The 18,240-nt window shown below is 42.1% G+C and overlaps 1 protein-coding gene across 1 annotated transcript in view; it reads left to right on the top strand.

Annotated features, from left to right (window-relative positions):
• Positions 1-18,240, top strand: part of AGBL4 (ATP/GTP binding protein-like 4) — a gene marked incomplete at its 3' end in the record, with an annotated part of 84,998 nt that overhangs the window by 65,097 nt on the left and 1,661 nt on the right. Inside the window, exon 5 of the mRNA XM_008589367.1 lies at positions 16,092-16,244. Coding sequence (XP_008587589.1) covers positions 16,092-16,244 — 153 coding nt within the window. The remainder of the gene's footprint in view (positions 1-16,091; positions 16,245-18,240) is intronic.

Below are 18,240 nucleotides of genomic sequence, written 5' to 3'. Positions count from 1 at the left end.
TAAACACCCTGTTTTTATGGTTTTGTATGTGAGTATGTGTTTCTGTACATAAAAGCAGATGTGTTTGTGCAAGTATTGTTGTATATGAATATATATTTTAAATTTCAACCCACCATTTATGACTGCTAAGGCACCAGAATAGTGATGCTCAGTAGAACTTTCTGGGATGATATTAGCGTTCCTTTGCACTGTCCATATAATATCTACAAGTCACATGTGGCTACCGAGCACAGGCAATGTGGCTAGTACAACTGAAGAATTGTGTTTTTTAAAGTTAATTTCAATTAATTTAATTTAAATGTCCCAAGTGACTACTGTGTTAGATAGTATGGCCCTAGGATATGCCTTTGTTTTCAATTACACCTGAAATAATTATTATGGTTTGAAAAAAATTACTGAACACCTACTGTGTTTCAGGCTCCTGAACATGCACTAATTCATTTAACCCTTGTCAGCCTGGTGACATGAGTGGTTTTACTGTCACCTTCTTTTTGCCGATAAGGAAACTGAGGCTTGAAAAAATAAAGCGACTCTTTCAAAGTCACACATCCAGTTCAAGGTTTGAGCCCAGATCTCCAATTCCAAAGCCCTTATCTTTGCATGCTCCGTGTTCATGTTATCTTACAGCAGTGTGTGTAGTTTCCTCTTGTTGTAAATAGATCACTCTGGCTGCAGGATGGAGAATGGATTTGGGTGGTGGGGAAGGGAATGAGGTGTTTTCAGTAGAAATAGAAGGCAGCTGGGAGGCTACTGCGGTGAACCAGAACCACAACAGCCAATGTCAAGAGCCAAACCACTGGCTTCCTTGCTGGGAGCCTCATGGTCTAAATGTCAGAACTGGAGTGATCTGCAGAGATCACCTAGTTCAAGTACTTTATTTGAAGAACGATAAAACTGAAGCATAAAAGCAAAGAAGCGATTTCCCCAAGGTTGTCAGAGCTGACACAAGAGCTCCTGTCTCTACCTATGATCTTTTCCCTGCATCACAAGACCATCATAAAAACAGAGATTCTACTATCACCAACCTCCTTACCTTCTTTTATTTTTAGAGACTGCCCCTGTTTTTTTGAACACCACCGAGTCACCTAAAAGGCAGGAATTCAATTCTCCCTAAACAAATCGATTCTTATGAAGTATGAGCAAATCCTCCTCCAGAAATTTGAGCATGTCCTCCAAAGAATACAGAAATTCATACGAGGTGTCTTGGAAGTAAATAGAAAAAGCTCATTCCATTTTTTAGAGGACAAAAAAAAAAAAAAAAGAAAGCCCAAATACAACTTTTCTGATGTCTGATAATATTCTTCTCTCATCTCTCATTTCCCCACAACTATTTTGTCTTAAGGCTCTGGTATTTTCTGTGGGAAGCTGCTGTGTGATTTTTATCTCCATGATTAAAGTGTTACACTTTATTGAGTTCTTTACATCAGCAGCAAAATCTGCAATGCAGGATTTTACATAACACCTCATTTTCTTCTCACACCATTACTGTTATTAACCTGGTGGCAATAAACAGAAAATACAGCTTTGCTTGTGATGTACTCTTTATTTTTGTTCCAATAGCAAGAAGAAAAAATAAAGGAAAGAACCCAGAGAGAATAGGGAAGAATTTTTTACCCATTCTATTCCTTTGATGTCTGCCCTCTTCTTTCCCTACTCTATGACATTTCTCACAGAAGATTAAGGATGGAGATGATTTCTGCTCAAAGGTGTTTTCTTCTCCGTCATTAACTCATTCATTTAGTCATTCAGTAAGGAATTCCTCAGCACCTACTATGTGCCAGACACTGTGCTAGATGTGGGACATACAAAAATTAGTACAATGTAACTTCAGGTCTTGAGGAGTGGTCCAGTGGGAGAAATAGGCACACAAAACAATGATAATGAGATAATGAGATGGGTGCAAGAAAAATGGAGGGTTGAGTGACAGTGTGAGTGAAAGAGGGCGTGGGTTAGGGAAGTCTCTGCAGAAGAGGAGATGCTTGTGTTGGGCCCTGGAGGATGGCTAGGTGGGATGACACATTCCTGGCTGAGGGAACAGCATGAGCAAAGCCTTGGAAGGCACAGAGGAGCATGGCACAATTGGGAAGCTCTCCATGTGGCGTTGTGAAAGCACAGGGTGCCTATCAGCAGACAGTAGGAAATGAGATTGGAGATGGTGTCAGATCATCAAAGACCTGATATTCATATGCAGGAAATATCTTAAATGCCTGCTGATAATCTACTCTCTTGGCTCCCCTAAGATCAGGCCAAAGATCACAGAATCAAGGCAGAATGTCAGAATGGGAAGAACTTGTACTGTGGATAGAAGATACAGGTTTTATTCTTGGCTCTGCCACTTACCAGCTGTATAAGGCTGAGCAGTGCAGGCATCTATAAAACAGGTATGGTGCACGGAAGGAAGCGAATGCAAGCGAGTTGTGCACATTGTTGACAATATTTCGTGTGTCACAGGAAAGGAGGTAGAGGAGCAAAACTATAAACAATTCAAAGAGCCAGAGAAGTCACAAATTCATTTGATATGATTTTGATACAGGTTTTTATATAGGTGTGGATAAAAGGAGCCTATGGTCTTCCTGGACTTGCCTTCAAACCAAGAGATAAAGTCTGTTACCGACGCCGCCTGGTCTGACCCTTGCTCAATTCTCCCAGCTGGTCTCTCACTCCTTGGTGCTTTGTGGCCAAGTGAAGCAGTCTGTAAAAATCGGAAGTCTTCTTCACTTTGGAGGGAGTGAAGCCTGTAGCAGAACAATAGCTTGGGAAAACCCTGCTCTCATTCCATTCACATTGTAGTAGGGTACCCGGGTATCTGAGTTTGTGAATTTAGGTGTTTGTTTTTTAAACTGTTGTTCTGATTCTGTATCCTAACAAAAATGTGCAATGTGTATGCTTAACTATGTTAATAAAGAGCTTTATTTCTAAAGGAAATGCATCATTATATGGGGAAAATGTTCCTTTCATTCAAATAGCCATATTTGGGAATGATTAACTTGTTTGGATCAAAATATTATAACCTAAAACCAAAGAATATCTGATAGCATCTTACTCTAACTGGGAATAAGTACTGCTATGGTCTTAATGTATCCCCCAAAATTCATGCGGTGGTGACTTAATCCCTCATGCAAGTGTTGGGAGATGGGGCCTCATGGGAGGTGTTTAGGGCCCTCTGCAGAGCCCTCATGAGTGGATGAAGGCCACTATAAAAATGGCCTGCAGGAGTGGGTTTGCTGTCTTCTTCTCTTCTACCATGTGAGGACAGAGAGTTCATCCTTTTTTGGTCCTTCTACCTTTCGCCATGTGAGAATGCAGTAAGAAGGCCCTCACCAGATGTTGGCACCATGACCTTGGACTTTGTAGTCTTTAGAACTATGAGAAATAAATTTCTGTTCTTTATAAATTACTTAGCCTCAGGTATTCTGTTATAGAAGCACAAAATGGACTAAGACAAGTACTTAGGAGGCAAACATCCAACTCAAATTTGTCAGATGATGAAATCCGTGATCTCAGTGAATGGCCGCACATTTCACTCAGCCACCCAAGCCAGAAACCCAGGAATCAGTCCAAACTTGGGTCTCATATTGAGCACTGTCAATCTCACTTTGTAATAGTTCTCATGTTTTTACCCTTTTTCATGTCCTCCCTGCTCCTGCTTTAATTCAAGACCTTATCATTTTTTAAGTTCTCACTTGGATTATAACAAAAATGTACTAACTAATCTACATTTCTCTGAGTCTTATGACATCCAGTTCTTCCTCATCACAGCCTCTAGAATGATCTTTCTAAACTGTAAACGTGATCATATTATACTTCCATAAAACACTTCTGTGGCTCTCTAGTTTCTACTTTATAGGAAATGTCCTCACTCCCTGGTGGCTTATAAGGCCTTCCATGAATGGGTCTATGGAAGCCTCTCCAGCCCTTTTTCTCACCCCGCCTCCCCTCATGCTTTTCAATCATGCCAAATGCCTTATAGTTTCCTTAATGAGCTGGGTGGTTTTGGTCTGTGGGCTTTTGCTCACAAGCACCCCTGCCTAGACTGTCTTTCTCTCCACTGGTGACTCTTTCCCTTTCACCTACTTGGAGAACACCTCTCATCTGTCAACATCTTGCTCAACAGTCACCTCCTCTATAAAGTTTCCTGACCGCCCAATACGTTGATGGGGTCTTCAGCAGCACTTCCACCCGATCTTTACATACATCTCTCCCAGCACCTGCAAGGCTTACACCTGCAAGGTTTCCACATCTGTCTTCCTTCATTGCACTGTGAAGAGAGAGAGAGGTGGGAAAGGGGGAATAGGAGGAAAGAAAGAATGAAAAGAGAGAAGAGAGAAGGGGCAAGATGAGAGATGGGGCGAAGGAAGGGAAGGAAGAGTAAAGAACAGATACCAGATCCCTGCCTGTACTTTTCTCCTCCCCTTCTCCTCTCCCACCTGCCTGCACTGAACCGAGAAGACAGGAACCTTCTTATTTTCCCCCAGGATAAAGAACGTAATTTCAGCATGAATGTCGGCACCCTCCACTACTTTGAAAAGTAGCAATACATACTCCGCCACGTGCAAAGGCTGCATTAGCACGAGGAAATGACTGAACTACCGTCATGCCACAGGCTCTTCTCACGGGGCCATGCCAAGGAAAAGGACCTACACTTGTGTCCCGAAGGAGATAAGGTGGGGAGGGCTGGCAGTATCTGTTCTCAGTTAGAGGCCAAAGGAAGGAGGGGGAAAAAAGCACAATAGTGCAAAGCAGGAAGATGAAATATTTGAAGGATATAAGACTCGCAGGATGTAATGTAGAAAAGGCCCTGAGAAGTCACCAAATCCATTCTCTAAATGGGGAAATTGAAGTCCAGAGAGGGGAAAGGACTTCTCCAGGGTTACAGAGCAGGTTAGGAGAAGAGCTGAGATGAGCTTCCTGGCATTTACCAAGGACCTTCTCTACCCCCAGCTCAGTGATTAGACATATACCATTACCTCTAACAACCTCCTGCAGTAGATGTCTCCAGGCATTCAGGCCACTGGTATTTATTGAGTTCCTGATAGGTGCCTGGAGGTGCCCTAGTTTCACCAGCCTTTGATTTATAATGAAGCAACATTAACTTTTAATTATCAAATTAAAATGTCCCTCAGCTCTCACAGGCTTAAATATTAGATCTCAGTCCTCTCCTTAGTTGAGAACTCTGTGATTACTTCATCTCAGACCAGGGCATCCTGAAGGAAGATCTGGCTTTTCTACTTGCAGTATGTCTACACTCAATGCAGGGGCACATGGGGTAACCCCCAAGGGTGAGGGTCAAACAGAGGCTTTGGAGGTAGTGAGATGCAGGATAGAATTCCAGCTCAACCCCTAACTTGCTGTGAGATCTTGACAAGCCAGGCTCTGACCTTCTCCTGAGAAGCTACACTTATGATCCTATTTACTTCAGTAGATTGTTGGGAGAATCAAATGAACTTACTGTGTGAGAATGGTTTATACACTCTATACAAATGTTCAAGATGGTGGTTATGTTAATAGGTTTCCCACTGCACAAAGAAGAAATTTACATCTATGTAGGCTGGGTCCCCAAGCCCCTCTCAACTCTATGCTCCTATAGCACCTGTACCTCTCCTTCAAATCTGTCATTGAAAATATAGTTACTTGTGAAATGTCCATCTTCCTACAAGGTTTTGATCCACAGGAGGTCTACATCTCCAGTGCCAAGCATAGCACCTGTACATAGCATCACTGTATGATTGAAAAGAATATATTGAGAGTGTGTAAGCTGCCAGAATTTTGCTAGGCATAAAGCTGGTTACCTCATTTAACTTTATGACAATACCTGTGAGTTTGGGATTATTATCCCCAATTTTTAGACGAGGAAACTGAGGCTCAGAAAGGGAAGGTGACTTTTACAGGGCATAAGGTCCACCATGGCTAAGCTGACACTCAAAGCCAAGTCTACTAGACCGCAAAACCATGCTGCTCCCAAGACTACCCTTCTCTCATCATTATCATTGACATGGTCATCATTGGGGAGCAGGGGGCAGAGGTCAGGAGGTCTTCCTTTACCCTGGGAAGGTCTGTTATGAAGCCAAATCTCCTGTGCTGAGCCTCCCAGCTCTCCTTTCTTCCAGGAATGGAAGCACAGGAAGTATCCTCCTGCCAGGCCAGACCTGGCCCTTCCTGGATTCTTAGAGGAAGGAAATGCAGAAATACCTCCATTTACATATGGATTTTACTTTTTACTTCCAAGAAGAGTTGGATTGTAAGAGACAAATTGGAAGTAGAAAAAATGTTTTTACTCCCCATCTTGTAGCTGTTGATGGTTTCCCCCACACCTACATGTTACGCTTACAAGTTTCCTTTGTTCTGAAGTTCATTCTGCCAAGGCCAAAGAGGCCACAGGTGCAGGGGCTGGGCCATTCTGAATAGCTTGAGATAAACAGCTTAGTCAGAAAGACTTGGGTTTGAATTTCAGCTCTGCCACTTGCAAGCTCTTTACCTTGGTTTTCTCATGTGATAACAGTACTTACCTCATGGGACTGTTATAAGAGTGATTGCAGGACCATACCTGGGAAGTACACCAGAAACGTCAACAGCTTTCTGGTGTCGTGGATAGAGGCATGGATTGTAGAACCAGGCTGATTGGTCTCTGCCAGTTACTACTATGTGATTTGGGATTCCCCTGCAAGTTACTTACCCTCTCTGTTCCTGAGTTCCCTTATTTGTACATGATGTTTCTATCTGATAAGGTTGCAGGAGGATTAGTGAGCATCTGGCATATAGTAAGTGCTGTGCTGTGACTATTATCCTTTCTCCATAATTCCTCTGGATGGAATCTAGGCCCTGGGACTTCCTAGCACCACACCCCTCACTGCCCCTTTCTGTGAGTTCAGGATACCCGGTCCATTCATTAATTCATTTAATCACTCAGCAAATATCCCTTGAGTACTTACTGTGTGCCAGGTCCTATGACATACTCCGTGGAAGTGGAGGTGAACCAGCCAGGATCCTAGCCCTCAAGGGGTTCACAGACCATGCCCTCCTTAAAACATTTTTTATTTTTTTGCTCTTGGTTTTTATGAAACCACATCCTCCTTGTTTTTCTACTACTTCTCTGGCCCCTTCACTGTCTCCTTTGCTTCTTCCTCTACCTAAACTCCTTATTTTAGAGGGCTCCAGACTCAGTTCTGGAACCTCTTCTTGGTCCACACTCTCTCCCAGTCATGTTAAGTTGCACCTCTATGCTAATGATGCCTACATTTATATCTCCAGTCCAGTCCTCTCCCCAGGATTCTACTTTCATAAATTTAACTGCCTACTTGACACTTCCAGTCTGGTGTTCAATAGTCATTTCACACAGCAGAGATCTGTGTCAGAACTCTCAATTTCCTCACCACTGTCCCAAGGAGACTCCATCCCAGTCTTCTCCATCTCTGCATATGGCACCATTATCTACTTAGTTGCTCAAGTCACAAACCTTTAATTCCTCTCTGATTCTTCCAGCATGTAATCCATGTGCGGATCCTGTCGGGGTGTGGCCAGAATATTTATCGAATCTGTCCTCTTTTCATCTCCACCATCGCCACTCTAACTCAACCTGCGATGATCACTTAGGGGAACTGTCTCGACTGCCTCCATTCATGTACCACTAAAATCCATCACCTACACAATGGGGAGGTAGCCTCTTACAGCGTTTCCCTGTTAAAATGGCTTTCCGCTGTACACAGGATAAACTTCAAACTCAGACCCTGGCCTGGAAGGCCTCGTGTGATCTGGACCTGCAAATCTCTCCAGACTCACCTCCAGTGTTCATCACAGTCTGGCCACTGGCCACTGGTCTTTGAAAATGCCACAGTCGTCCTTGTCTTGGGGCCTTTATTTGCCTAGAAGTTTCTTGCTGGCTTCTTTGAAAGGCTGGCTCTTATCTTTTGAGGCTCAGCTCAAATGTCAGAGGCCTTCCCTGATCACACTGTCTGAGGTAGAGCCCAGCACCCATCCACTGTTATTCCCCATCCTGTGGCTAACCTTAGTGCAGTCCTAGCATGTGTTACCATCTGCAGTTACCTTGCTTACCTGCTGTTTACAGTCTGTCATCCCCACCTGGGTATCAGCTCCTTAAAGGCAGAAACCTCATCTGTTTTGTTCACCCTCAGGTCCTGTGATAGCAGCTGGCACATAATAGCTTCACAGTAAATATCTGTCAAATGAATGAATATTTTAACAGAAAGATATTTTTTAAAAATTGGTGGGAGTCCAGAGAAGAGAGCTGCTATACCTGGGAGAGTCAAGGAAGGCTTCTCTTTCAATGGGCCATTTGGGCTGGGCAGTGAAAGAAGAGCAAGGTGTTACCAGGGGGCCAAGGAAGGGAGAGGATGAGCATTCTCACCCGAAGGAATAGCAGGCACAAAAGCACAGGGTAGGGGAACATGAGCGCACTTGGGATGTTACAGGTGGGTCTAGAACCAGGCTGGAGTGTAAGGTGGAGAGAGGCAGGAGACAAGCACGTGTGGCCCGCTCCTTGGTTCCCAAGGCCAAATGCCTGGGTTTCTTATGGTTGCTCCTCTTTTTCTCTCCTCGATTTATCACATCCCTCTATGTGTCAGGGATTTCTGTCCAGCCACATTGAAGATATTCCTGAGAAAGGACGGCTTAACTGTGCCACTTCAGAGGTCTACGCTATGCATAATAGAGGACGTTTACATTCAGTTTTATTTATTCAATTTGCTTGGTTGTTATTAAAGAGTACTTAATTGTTCTGCATTTTTTTTTCTTCTTACCTTAGGATATGTGCCCTAACTTCTAGAAATAGCTTTCACTTCTTAAAAAAACAGGGACATACTTTAGTTCATAACAAAAAGACTGGATTTGAGACTTCTTTGTCTGATTCCCAAGGGGCAAACATCTTCCTGGGGCAAATCTTAGCAAGGGAGTTGTCCGGAAGTTCTCTTATGCTTTTTGCTCCTCCCACACACACCCACCTCAATGTCTTTTTGAGGTGACAGCCCATAGTCTCAGTTCCCACCATCCTCAGACCTCACCGTCCCTCAGCTCAGTGATGAAGGAACCTGCACGGGGCTTGCGTTACTGCAATCAGGCAACTGCCTTGCTGGACTGCAAGCTTCCGAGAGCACAGCAGCATGCAGGGCCTGGGAGCTGAAGCCAGCAACCTGGGTTTCAGTCCCAGCTCTGCCACTTCTTGCTGTGTAACACTGGGCACGTGACTTAAGCTTTCTGTTCAGTCCCCTCCTCTATAAGACAGGAATAACAGTAAAGCTCACTCTTCTCAACTTATCATTATCTTTCTCTAAGCCTCAGTTTCTTTCTCATCTTCAAACCTGAGATAAAACCCCTCTGACCTTCCTGACTTGGATTGCCTTTCCTTCACTGGACTGAATATGTGATCAACTCTGAAGTACTGCCCAAATGAGAAGGATTCAGCATCACATCAGAGCACCAAGCTCAGGTTTTAGCCTGTGCCAAGTGAGATGAAGCAGGGAAGCAGCTCAGAATGTAGAAAGAAAACCCATTTCCTCCCTGGTGTCTAGGAGGAAGCAAACTCCACACTAAATTATGTTGCAAATATGCCCCAAGGAAGTTTTAATTTTATTGGCACTGATTTTAATTTACTCTTTAGGCCCCTGATTGCAGGATGAGCTGTTGGCTGCTGGCAAGGGGAGAGCCCTTCATCACTTGGTTTTAATTAAGGTTCTTAAGTTTGGAAGGAAAGAACAGAGACGCTTCTCCCTTCTATTCTCATTCCCAAGTTGTAATTAAGGGCCCTGCATTAGCGACACACCCCTTGCTGTGGCATGGCCACAGAAAAATATCTTCTTTTACTGCTGGAAAAAACTTAAAATGCATTTGTTCATTCATCGATTCACTCATCTTTCCATTGGTTCATTTTCTTTTTTTTTTTTTCCTTTTTGTCTTTTTTCGTGTCCGGCAACGGATCGCAACCCTCAGTGTCGCGCCCGTACCGGACTGGGACTGGCAACGGGATCGCAACCCTCGGTGCTGCGCCCACACCTCGCTCAGTCAGTGAGCGGGAACTGGTCTGTATGTGGGATCCGAACCCTTGGCAGGAGTGCCACCACGCTCCCAAGTGGCGCACTGTAGCAGTGTGCCACCGGGCCGGCCCCATTGGTTCATTTTCTCATTCATTTCTTTGTCAAACCTAGAGATAATAATCTACTGTATGATGATCTACTATATACCAGGCCTTGTTCTGATCCTGTGGATTAAAAAAAAAAAAAATTGGCAATATATGATTCCTGCTCTCAAAGAGCTCACATTCTTTTTTTTTAATTCCTTTTTGTCTTTTTTACTGACCGGTAATGGGATTGCAACCCTCAGTGTTGCACCCGTACCGGGGACCGGCAACGGGATCGCAAACCTCAGTGTTGTGCCCGCACCACGCTCAGCCAGTGAGCGGGAACCGGTCTCCACATGGGATCCGAATCCTCGGTGGGAGCACCACCACGCTCCCAAGCAGCGCACTCTCCAGTGCGCCACCAGGCCGGCCCAAAGAGCTCACATTCTAATGGGAGATGGAAATAAAATTATTATGCCATGTGGTAAGCGTCACGAGAAAGATGTGTATATACCTTGAGTTGTGAGAGCACAGAGGAGACTGTTAACTCAGTCTGAGGGATAAAATAAGGCATTTTGAATTGAGACTTGTACTAGTCAAGATGAGTAGTATTAGCTGCTATAACAAAGAATCCACTGAAGTTTCCTTTCTCTCTCACATCACAGTCTGATGCAGGTCAGGTGATTCTCTTGGACATTTTCTTCTAAATGTCGATTCAGGGACGTAGGCTTCTTCCTTCTTATCACAGCATCATTTTTACATGTAGCTTCCATGAAGAAGGGCAAGAGAGAATGTGGGTACTTGTGTATGAGTTTTATGGCCAGGCTCAGAAGTAGCAGTTATCACCACTGCCCACATCCCATCTGATCCCATCCAAATGGTAAGGGAGACTGGGAAATGTCTTCCATGGCCCAGGAAAAGGAAATGGATTTGGTGAGCATCTATTCAGTTTCCATCTTAAATTTTAAGGTTGGGTCAGAGTTAACTAGATAAAGAGCTAGAGAAAGTATTCTCAGGCAGACGAGATATTTTGTGTAAATGTGGAGACAAAAGTCACTCGCATAGTGGTTTGAGGTACTCTAGGTAACTCCATGTGGTTGGAGTACAGAGAATCAGACCAGAAGTATCAAGAGCTGAGACTGGGGACAGGGACCAGATCATGCAATGCCTTTTAAAACATATTAAGGGGCTTGGACTCTATTCTGTGAGTGATAGGGAACTATAGACCAGTTTTAACTAGGGAAGTGACATAGTTTGCTTGCGTTTTAAAAAATCACTCCAAAGCAGCAAATAAACCAGTTAAGAAGCATTGTAGTGGACTAAGTAAGAGATGATGGGGACTTAGATCAGACAGTCCCTGTCCTTAAGGAACTCACAAACAGAAATACTTATCAGCCAGATTAGGTATAAAGTAACAAGTACTGATATCAGACTCAGTCAAGAAGCTGTGTGGAGAATGAGAGATTTATTTTAACTGAGGATGAGAAGGAATTATAAAAAGTTGAAAGAAGTCATATCTTCTCTATCTCATCTACTTACCACTTTTACGGATGATGGAATTGAGGCTCAGTGAAGAGTTGCTACTTGCCCGTGGTCACAGATTATGTTAACATTAGCCCCAGAACCAGAACGGCCTTTCATGCTTCCTTCTAACTGGGCCAATACAAGTCCATAAAACCAGTTTTGGCACAAGGCATAATGAGGATGTTGTTGGAATTAGTATTCATTTGTCTTTTGGCGATGCCAGCAAAATGTTGAATATGTGCAATAAAGAAGAGAAAGAACTAAGACCTCAAACTCAGTACCCATTTGGATAAATTTCATAGACCTTTTTCTACTCATTTCCACAGAATCTCAGGGGTGAAGGGATCCTAGAAAGAAATTAACTTAGCCTCTAAATTGTTTGGGAGGTACTAGCCAATGCACTTAAACATGAAAAAGAAATTAAAAGTATAAAAGCAGAAAAATAGGAGATAAAATTATTGTGTACAGGTAATAAGATTACATGTAAAATATTGTCCCTTTATTCACTCCTCTTCTTCAGGCATCCTCACCTCCTCGCTCTTCCTCAAACATGGCAAGTGCAGGTGACTTTTGCATTTACTTCTACCTGGAAGACCCTTCCCCTGATATCCTCAGGTTAACTTTCCTACTTCATGCCATTAGTACCTCCTGACATATATTCATTAATTGGTTTGTTTATTTTCTTTCCCTCACCATAGAATGTAAATCTTTGAGATTAAGAGGCTTCTACTGTGTTTATTGTTATATCCCTTGTGCCCAGATTACTTGCCAGTACATAATCCCAGTGCCTATATCCCAGTCTGATGCATAGTAAGTACTCAGCACTATTTGTTGAATAAGTAAACAAATGAAAATCTAAGAAAATCAAATCAGAAATTATAACAAATAGTAGAGTTAGTAGCATGTCCAAATACAAACTTCATATGTTGAAAGCAGAATCTTTTATATTTATGGAGAACCCTCAGTTAGAAGATTTATTGAAAGAAAACATCATATTTACAACAGCAACTACAAATATAAATTGCCTGGCTGTATATATTTTTAAAAAATGGTCAAGGTCTATATATATATATAAAAAAAAAAAAAAACAGAAAAACCCAAACCTTTAAAAACTTCCTGCCATATCCAAATGAAAGCTTGAATAAATATTCTTGAATGGGAAGGCTGAAAGTCATAAGAGTTAATTCTTTCTAGACTAATCTGTAAATTTAATATGACTATATTTCAAATATTGAGAATATTGACAGGATTTGGGGAGTTGGGGAAACTAAACAAGCTAGTGATAAAGATCACTTAGAAAAATATGCAAGAAAATTCATGAAAGTTCAGAACAAGAGTAATAGGTGTACTAGCCCTTCAAATATTAAAGTATATTATAAACAGAAAATAATTAAAACTAAGTGGTATTGACACATGAATAGACAAATGATTAAAACAGAATGGTAGGTCCAAAATTAAACTCAAGCACATACAAAAAAATCGTATGGTAAGGATGGCTTTTCAAGTCAGTCGGGAAAATTTGCACAATTCAATAATGGTATTGGGACAATAAAGTTTAATCCTTACCTCACAATCTACATGTATATAAATTTAAAATAAAACAAATATTTAAAAAGAAAAAAAAATAAAATAAAATAAACGATGAAGGAATTCACCCTAGAAACCAGAAAAGAAAATATTGACAAATCAGATGGCATTTAAAAATTTCTGCATGGAAAAATGTGCTAGTAGAGGAAAAGTAAAAAGACGAATGACAAAAAATATTTTTATACTTCATATAAAGGCTAATTTCTTTATGACATACCTTTTTTTTTAAGTAAGTAAGAAACAAAGCCCAACAACCCCAATGTTTAAAATGGGCAAAGAAAATGAACAGACAATTCATAGGGGATAAAATGCAAACAATTTTAAACACTTGAAAAGATGCTTAACCATTTAATAAAAGATAATGATACTAAGAGAAATTCAGATTAAAACTAATCTTAGATATCATTTTTCACCCATCAAACTGGCAAATATCAAAAAGTTTGATCCCACCCATGTTGTCAAGGTAATTGAGAAAGACATGCTGTAATACATGGCTAGCGGTGTATTGGCCCTTCTAAGGTCAGTAGGAACCAGTAAGGGTTAGTCTGTCAATATTTATCAGAATTGCAAATGCACACAGGATCCAGAAATTGCACTTCTAGGAATTTATTCTACTTATGATTGTATATATGTGAAATGATGTATATACAAAGTCCATCATTAAGACATTGTTTGTAGCAAGAAAAGATTGGAGGTACCTTAATTGTCCATCAGTAGGGAACTGGTTAGTTTATATACGGCTGTTAAAAGGAATGTAGCAACTCTTTAAGTACTAAGAAAGTATCACCTCCAAAATATATTCAGAGGAAAAAAGGAGATCTGAATAGTATTTTTAGGGTACTACCATTTGTGTGGGTGTGTGGAGAAAGGAGTTGGAGTTAGGGGATATTAACTTGTATATGTACAAACTATCTCCAGAAGGATACATTCAAACCTGGTAACCTCACTTGCCTCTAGAGAGCAAAACTGGGTGACTGGAGGATAGGGGTGGAACGGAGATTATTCACTGTAAATTATTTCATACCTTTTGACTTTTGAATCGCATGAATTAATCGATATGATTCACCTGCTGGCTATTTAAAGTGAAGTCACATTGGCTGCCAAGTGTCAGGATGGGGCAGTGAAATCCACACCCAGAAAGGTAATCAGAAAAGCCAGGTTCTAATTCCTGCTCCTTCACTAACTTGCTGGCCGGCCTTACATAAGTCACCTCGTCACTCAGGGCTGATCTGAGAAAGGTCAGAGAAACTGGTTTCCAAAGCCCTTTCTAGCTCTGACATCCAGAGATACAAATCGCAGTTTTTCCCTACACATTTCTTAAGTCATCTCTCTACCTCCACCTTTCCTCTGCAGCTCATCAAAAGCTCAGAGGAAAAGACAGACAATTGAAGAAAATAAAATTGCAAAGATGACTTTTATAGGGCTCCTGTTGAATCATTGTGTATTCCACCTCCAAAGCTGAAAATGATGAGTTTAATATTACACAGAGCAGTGCATCTTCTATCTCTCAAAAGACAGCTTATGCTACCCAAAGAACTGGGAGCTCGGCAAGACATAATTTTTCACTCCAACTCTGAGGCAAATGAAATGACAGTCATTGAGCCCACATTCTAGAAGCAACATGGTTTTCATTTGGTGTTAACTTGGTTTGAAAGTGTCCCAAGGAGGGAGGGTCCTTCTAAATGTGGACTTTTCTTCTTTCCCAGGATTATGGGCTAGAAAGAGGATGAAAAGGTGGCCAGGTTTTGCGTGGGCTATTTCTAGTGTTGGCCATTGAGGGTGATAAGTTAATTGTGCCAGAGGTCAGGAGGCCTGCGAGTCAGTCCCAGTTATTACATGAATTTGGGCAAGTCCCTTCCCCATTTGGTTCCTCTGTTACTCTCAGGAAGATGTAAACTGGGCTGATGTATAGGAAGAGAAGGCTGGACCTGAGGGACATTAAAGATATAATGATCTAAAAATCCCCCAGTTTCTGCCAGTCTATTACAGTATATGGAGCTATCTCGCGGGTTGTTTGTTCAGTCACTCTGAGCACCCTTCACTTCAGGCACTGGGCCCTTTTCAGACAATCCCCCTATCTTCAGGGAAGTTTATCAGATAATACCATTTGAAGCTAGGAAGTGCCTTGAATATGTGCTTGTAGAGAGCAGAGAAAAACTAGTAAATGTCATTTTTACAGATTGCAAGGCTTTTTCCCCATATACTGCAGGGTTTTTATTATTGGGGAATAGGTGTGGCATCATGAAACAAGGTTAAATAAAAGAATTAACTAAGACTTCATATATAAAGCTTCCAAAATGGTGCCTGGCATGCATTTGAGATGCAGTAAATGATAGTAATTATTGCTATGTTTGATTCCCACTATAACTCTTTGAGGTTGGAATTAAAATTCTCACTTTTCAGATAAGAAATCTGAGGTTCAAAGTGGGGACATAATTTATACCAGTCCCCCCAGCTAGAAATGGCCAAGTTGGGGCAAAACTGCAAACAGGCCCAAAGTATATACAATATGTTACCCGGAAGGTATTTTTCATTAATCAGAGAAATAAATTTCACTGATGTCTAATCATGAGCATGTTAACTGTTCTGAGTAGGTAACATCATGACTTAATCTAACAAAAACCTCGCTTCTTCAGAAGCCTCTAAAAAGGGTTGCTAATGTAGCACTTTCAGACACTGAGGGCAGACGGTGTTAAGAGTGAGGAGAAATTGATCCTGGCCTGTCTCAACCCCTCCAATCACACTGCAAATGGCTGCTAAGTCTGCTGACATTTAGGGCCAGCTCGAAAGGAAATGTGCGTGCACGTGTGTGTGTGTCTGCGTGTGTGTGCATGTGTGCGTGTGTGTAGTGTCTGGTCCCTTTAAGGCAAGCTCTATGACCCAGACTTCACATTTGTTATCTTTCTCTCAACAGAAAACAAGCCTGGAGTTCTATATTGACATCCATGCCCACTCCACCATGATGAATGGCTTCATGTATGGAAACATCTTTGAGGATGAGGAACGGTTCCAGAGACAGGCCATTTTCCCCAAGCTCCTGTGCCAGAATGCTGAGGACTTCTCCTATGTAAGTCGAGTTCTCTCTCAGCCAAGGCCAACCCCCCTTGCCACCCCACCCTTCTTCCACTCCCTCCTTCCTTTTCTGCTTTTCTCTCAGTTCAGTTTGGTTTAACCTTTAAGGAACCTGTCTTGTGCGAGGTCTTGCATGGGTGATAAAGACAGAGGTAAGCAAGGCATGTCCATCCCCTCCAGCAGCTTGTTACCAGTCAGGGAGGCAGACTCTGAAAAGGTAGTGTTTGCTCTGTCTGGTGAGCTGGCATTTGTTTAGTAGATCTGACTCCATCCTTAACAAGAAAAAAAAACTTACTGAGCACCTACCACTTGCCAGACCCTGACTCAGAGTCTGTTTTCATTTGTCCCAGTTCTTTTAGTCTGAGCACACCACGTCTGCTGAAGGGGGTCATATGCCCGCCATCCTCAACCTCCGTGACTCTTTCTCAGCCTCAATTTCTTTCTAATTCGTGGGTGATAATTTTCTACCTGGCCGCCTCATAGCTTCCTGGGAGGACAAATGCATTTATAAATATGAAAGTACTTTGCAGGCAGAAAAGACCTCAATAAGCTACTGTTTGACAACTGTTGCTGTTACTACCCTCCTCACGTGCTGAGGAGGACAGGAGAGGCTGTGGGGTGGGGATTAGAATAATTTGTAACAAAAAGCAATATTGGAAAAGGGCAGGGAGAGAAGGTAAGGGGGACATCGGCATATGGTGTGGGAACACTGGAGAGAGTTTTTGCACATTTTCCTTTGTTTCAATACTAAATCTCTGGGGCCTGTTATTTCCATGTGGCCAGAGAGGGAGAAGCTCACAAAGGTCATAGCAATTTTTGAAGCTGATGAACTGAAAACTCACCTGCCCATTGCTTCAGGCCTGGACATTAGTGGAGATGATGACTTTCTCCATGTGGTAAGATGCATTTTGAATTCCAAAATCTTTTAATGTCAGACCAGGAAAGGAACTGAGAGATAATTTAGCCCAGTCCCATCTTTACACCCCAGAGACACCTAGGCCCAGGAAAGTTGAGCATCTAGTGTAAAGTTACCCAGCATTTAGTGGTAGAATCGAAGCAGGTGCTTTCACATTTGCGGCTGTGGGAAAAAAACAGCCACGTTTGTTTCTGTAGGAATCTCTGTGGAATGGCCAGCCCTGTCTTTTTGAAACCACTGTAATTTCAGAGCACAGTATGGCTTCCTGGTCCAGATTCCTCGGAAGGCTGGCTCACAGGTCTCAGAGACCCTCAGTGGGGTGAAGTTTCCAGGACCTACAAAAGGGGCGGTCTAGGAGCCTTACTTCTGGGTTTGCCTGAGGATGTTCCTGCATTAGCCTCCTTAAGAGCTCAGGGCTGAAGTCAAGGTCATCTGTCCTACAACTGTCTGTTCTCTTCTCTGATCCTCAGTGCCCAACTCTAAAATGGGAGAGTTGGATTTCAATACAAGAATTTCAAAGGTCCTTACAGATCTGACATTCTGTGGTTTTCTGATCTATTCCTTTACCTCTAAATACACACACACACACACACACACACATTTTCTCTGTTTCTTTCACTGTCTCTCTATATACAAGGGGACTTCAAAAAGTTCATGGAAAGGTTCATATTTTCTTTTAATTCTGTTTTACTAAGACACTTCGAAGTCCTCTCTTATCTCTCATTTTGCTTTTTTCTCTCTCTTTTCCTCCTTCTCTTATCTCCTGCTGAATGAAACACAAATTCCCTTATTAAAACCAGTCTATTAATTTACATAGATTTCCATGGATTAGCATAGAATTACCTTCTAATCTCAGGTGAACTGATCCTTACAACTGCACTGTGAAAGGGATGTCTTTATCACCTCCACTTTACAAATGGGGAAACTGAGGCTAAGACAAATAAGGCAACTTGACCAATGCCAATCAGTAGGTGGTAGAGCATGTTTTTGCACAGAGGCCTTGAGATTCTGTGGTTTTCTGATCTATTCCTTTACCTCTAAATACACACACACACACACACACACACACACACAC

The sequence above is a fragment of the Galeopterus variegatus genome, unplaced genomic scaffold (assembly GCF_000696425.1).
Source record: "Galeopterus variegatus unplaced genomic scaffold, G_variegatus-3.0.2 Scaffold5406, whole genome shotgun sequence".
Lineage (NCBI taxonomy): Eukaryota > Metazoa > Chordata > Mammalia > Dermoptera > Cynocephalidae > Galeopterus > Galeopterus variegatus.
This window is presented reverse-complemented; position numbering and strand designations above follow the sequence as displayed.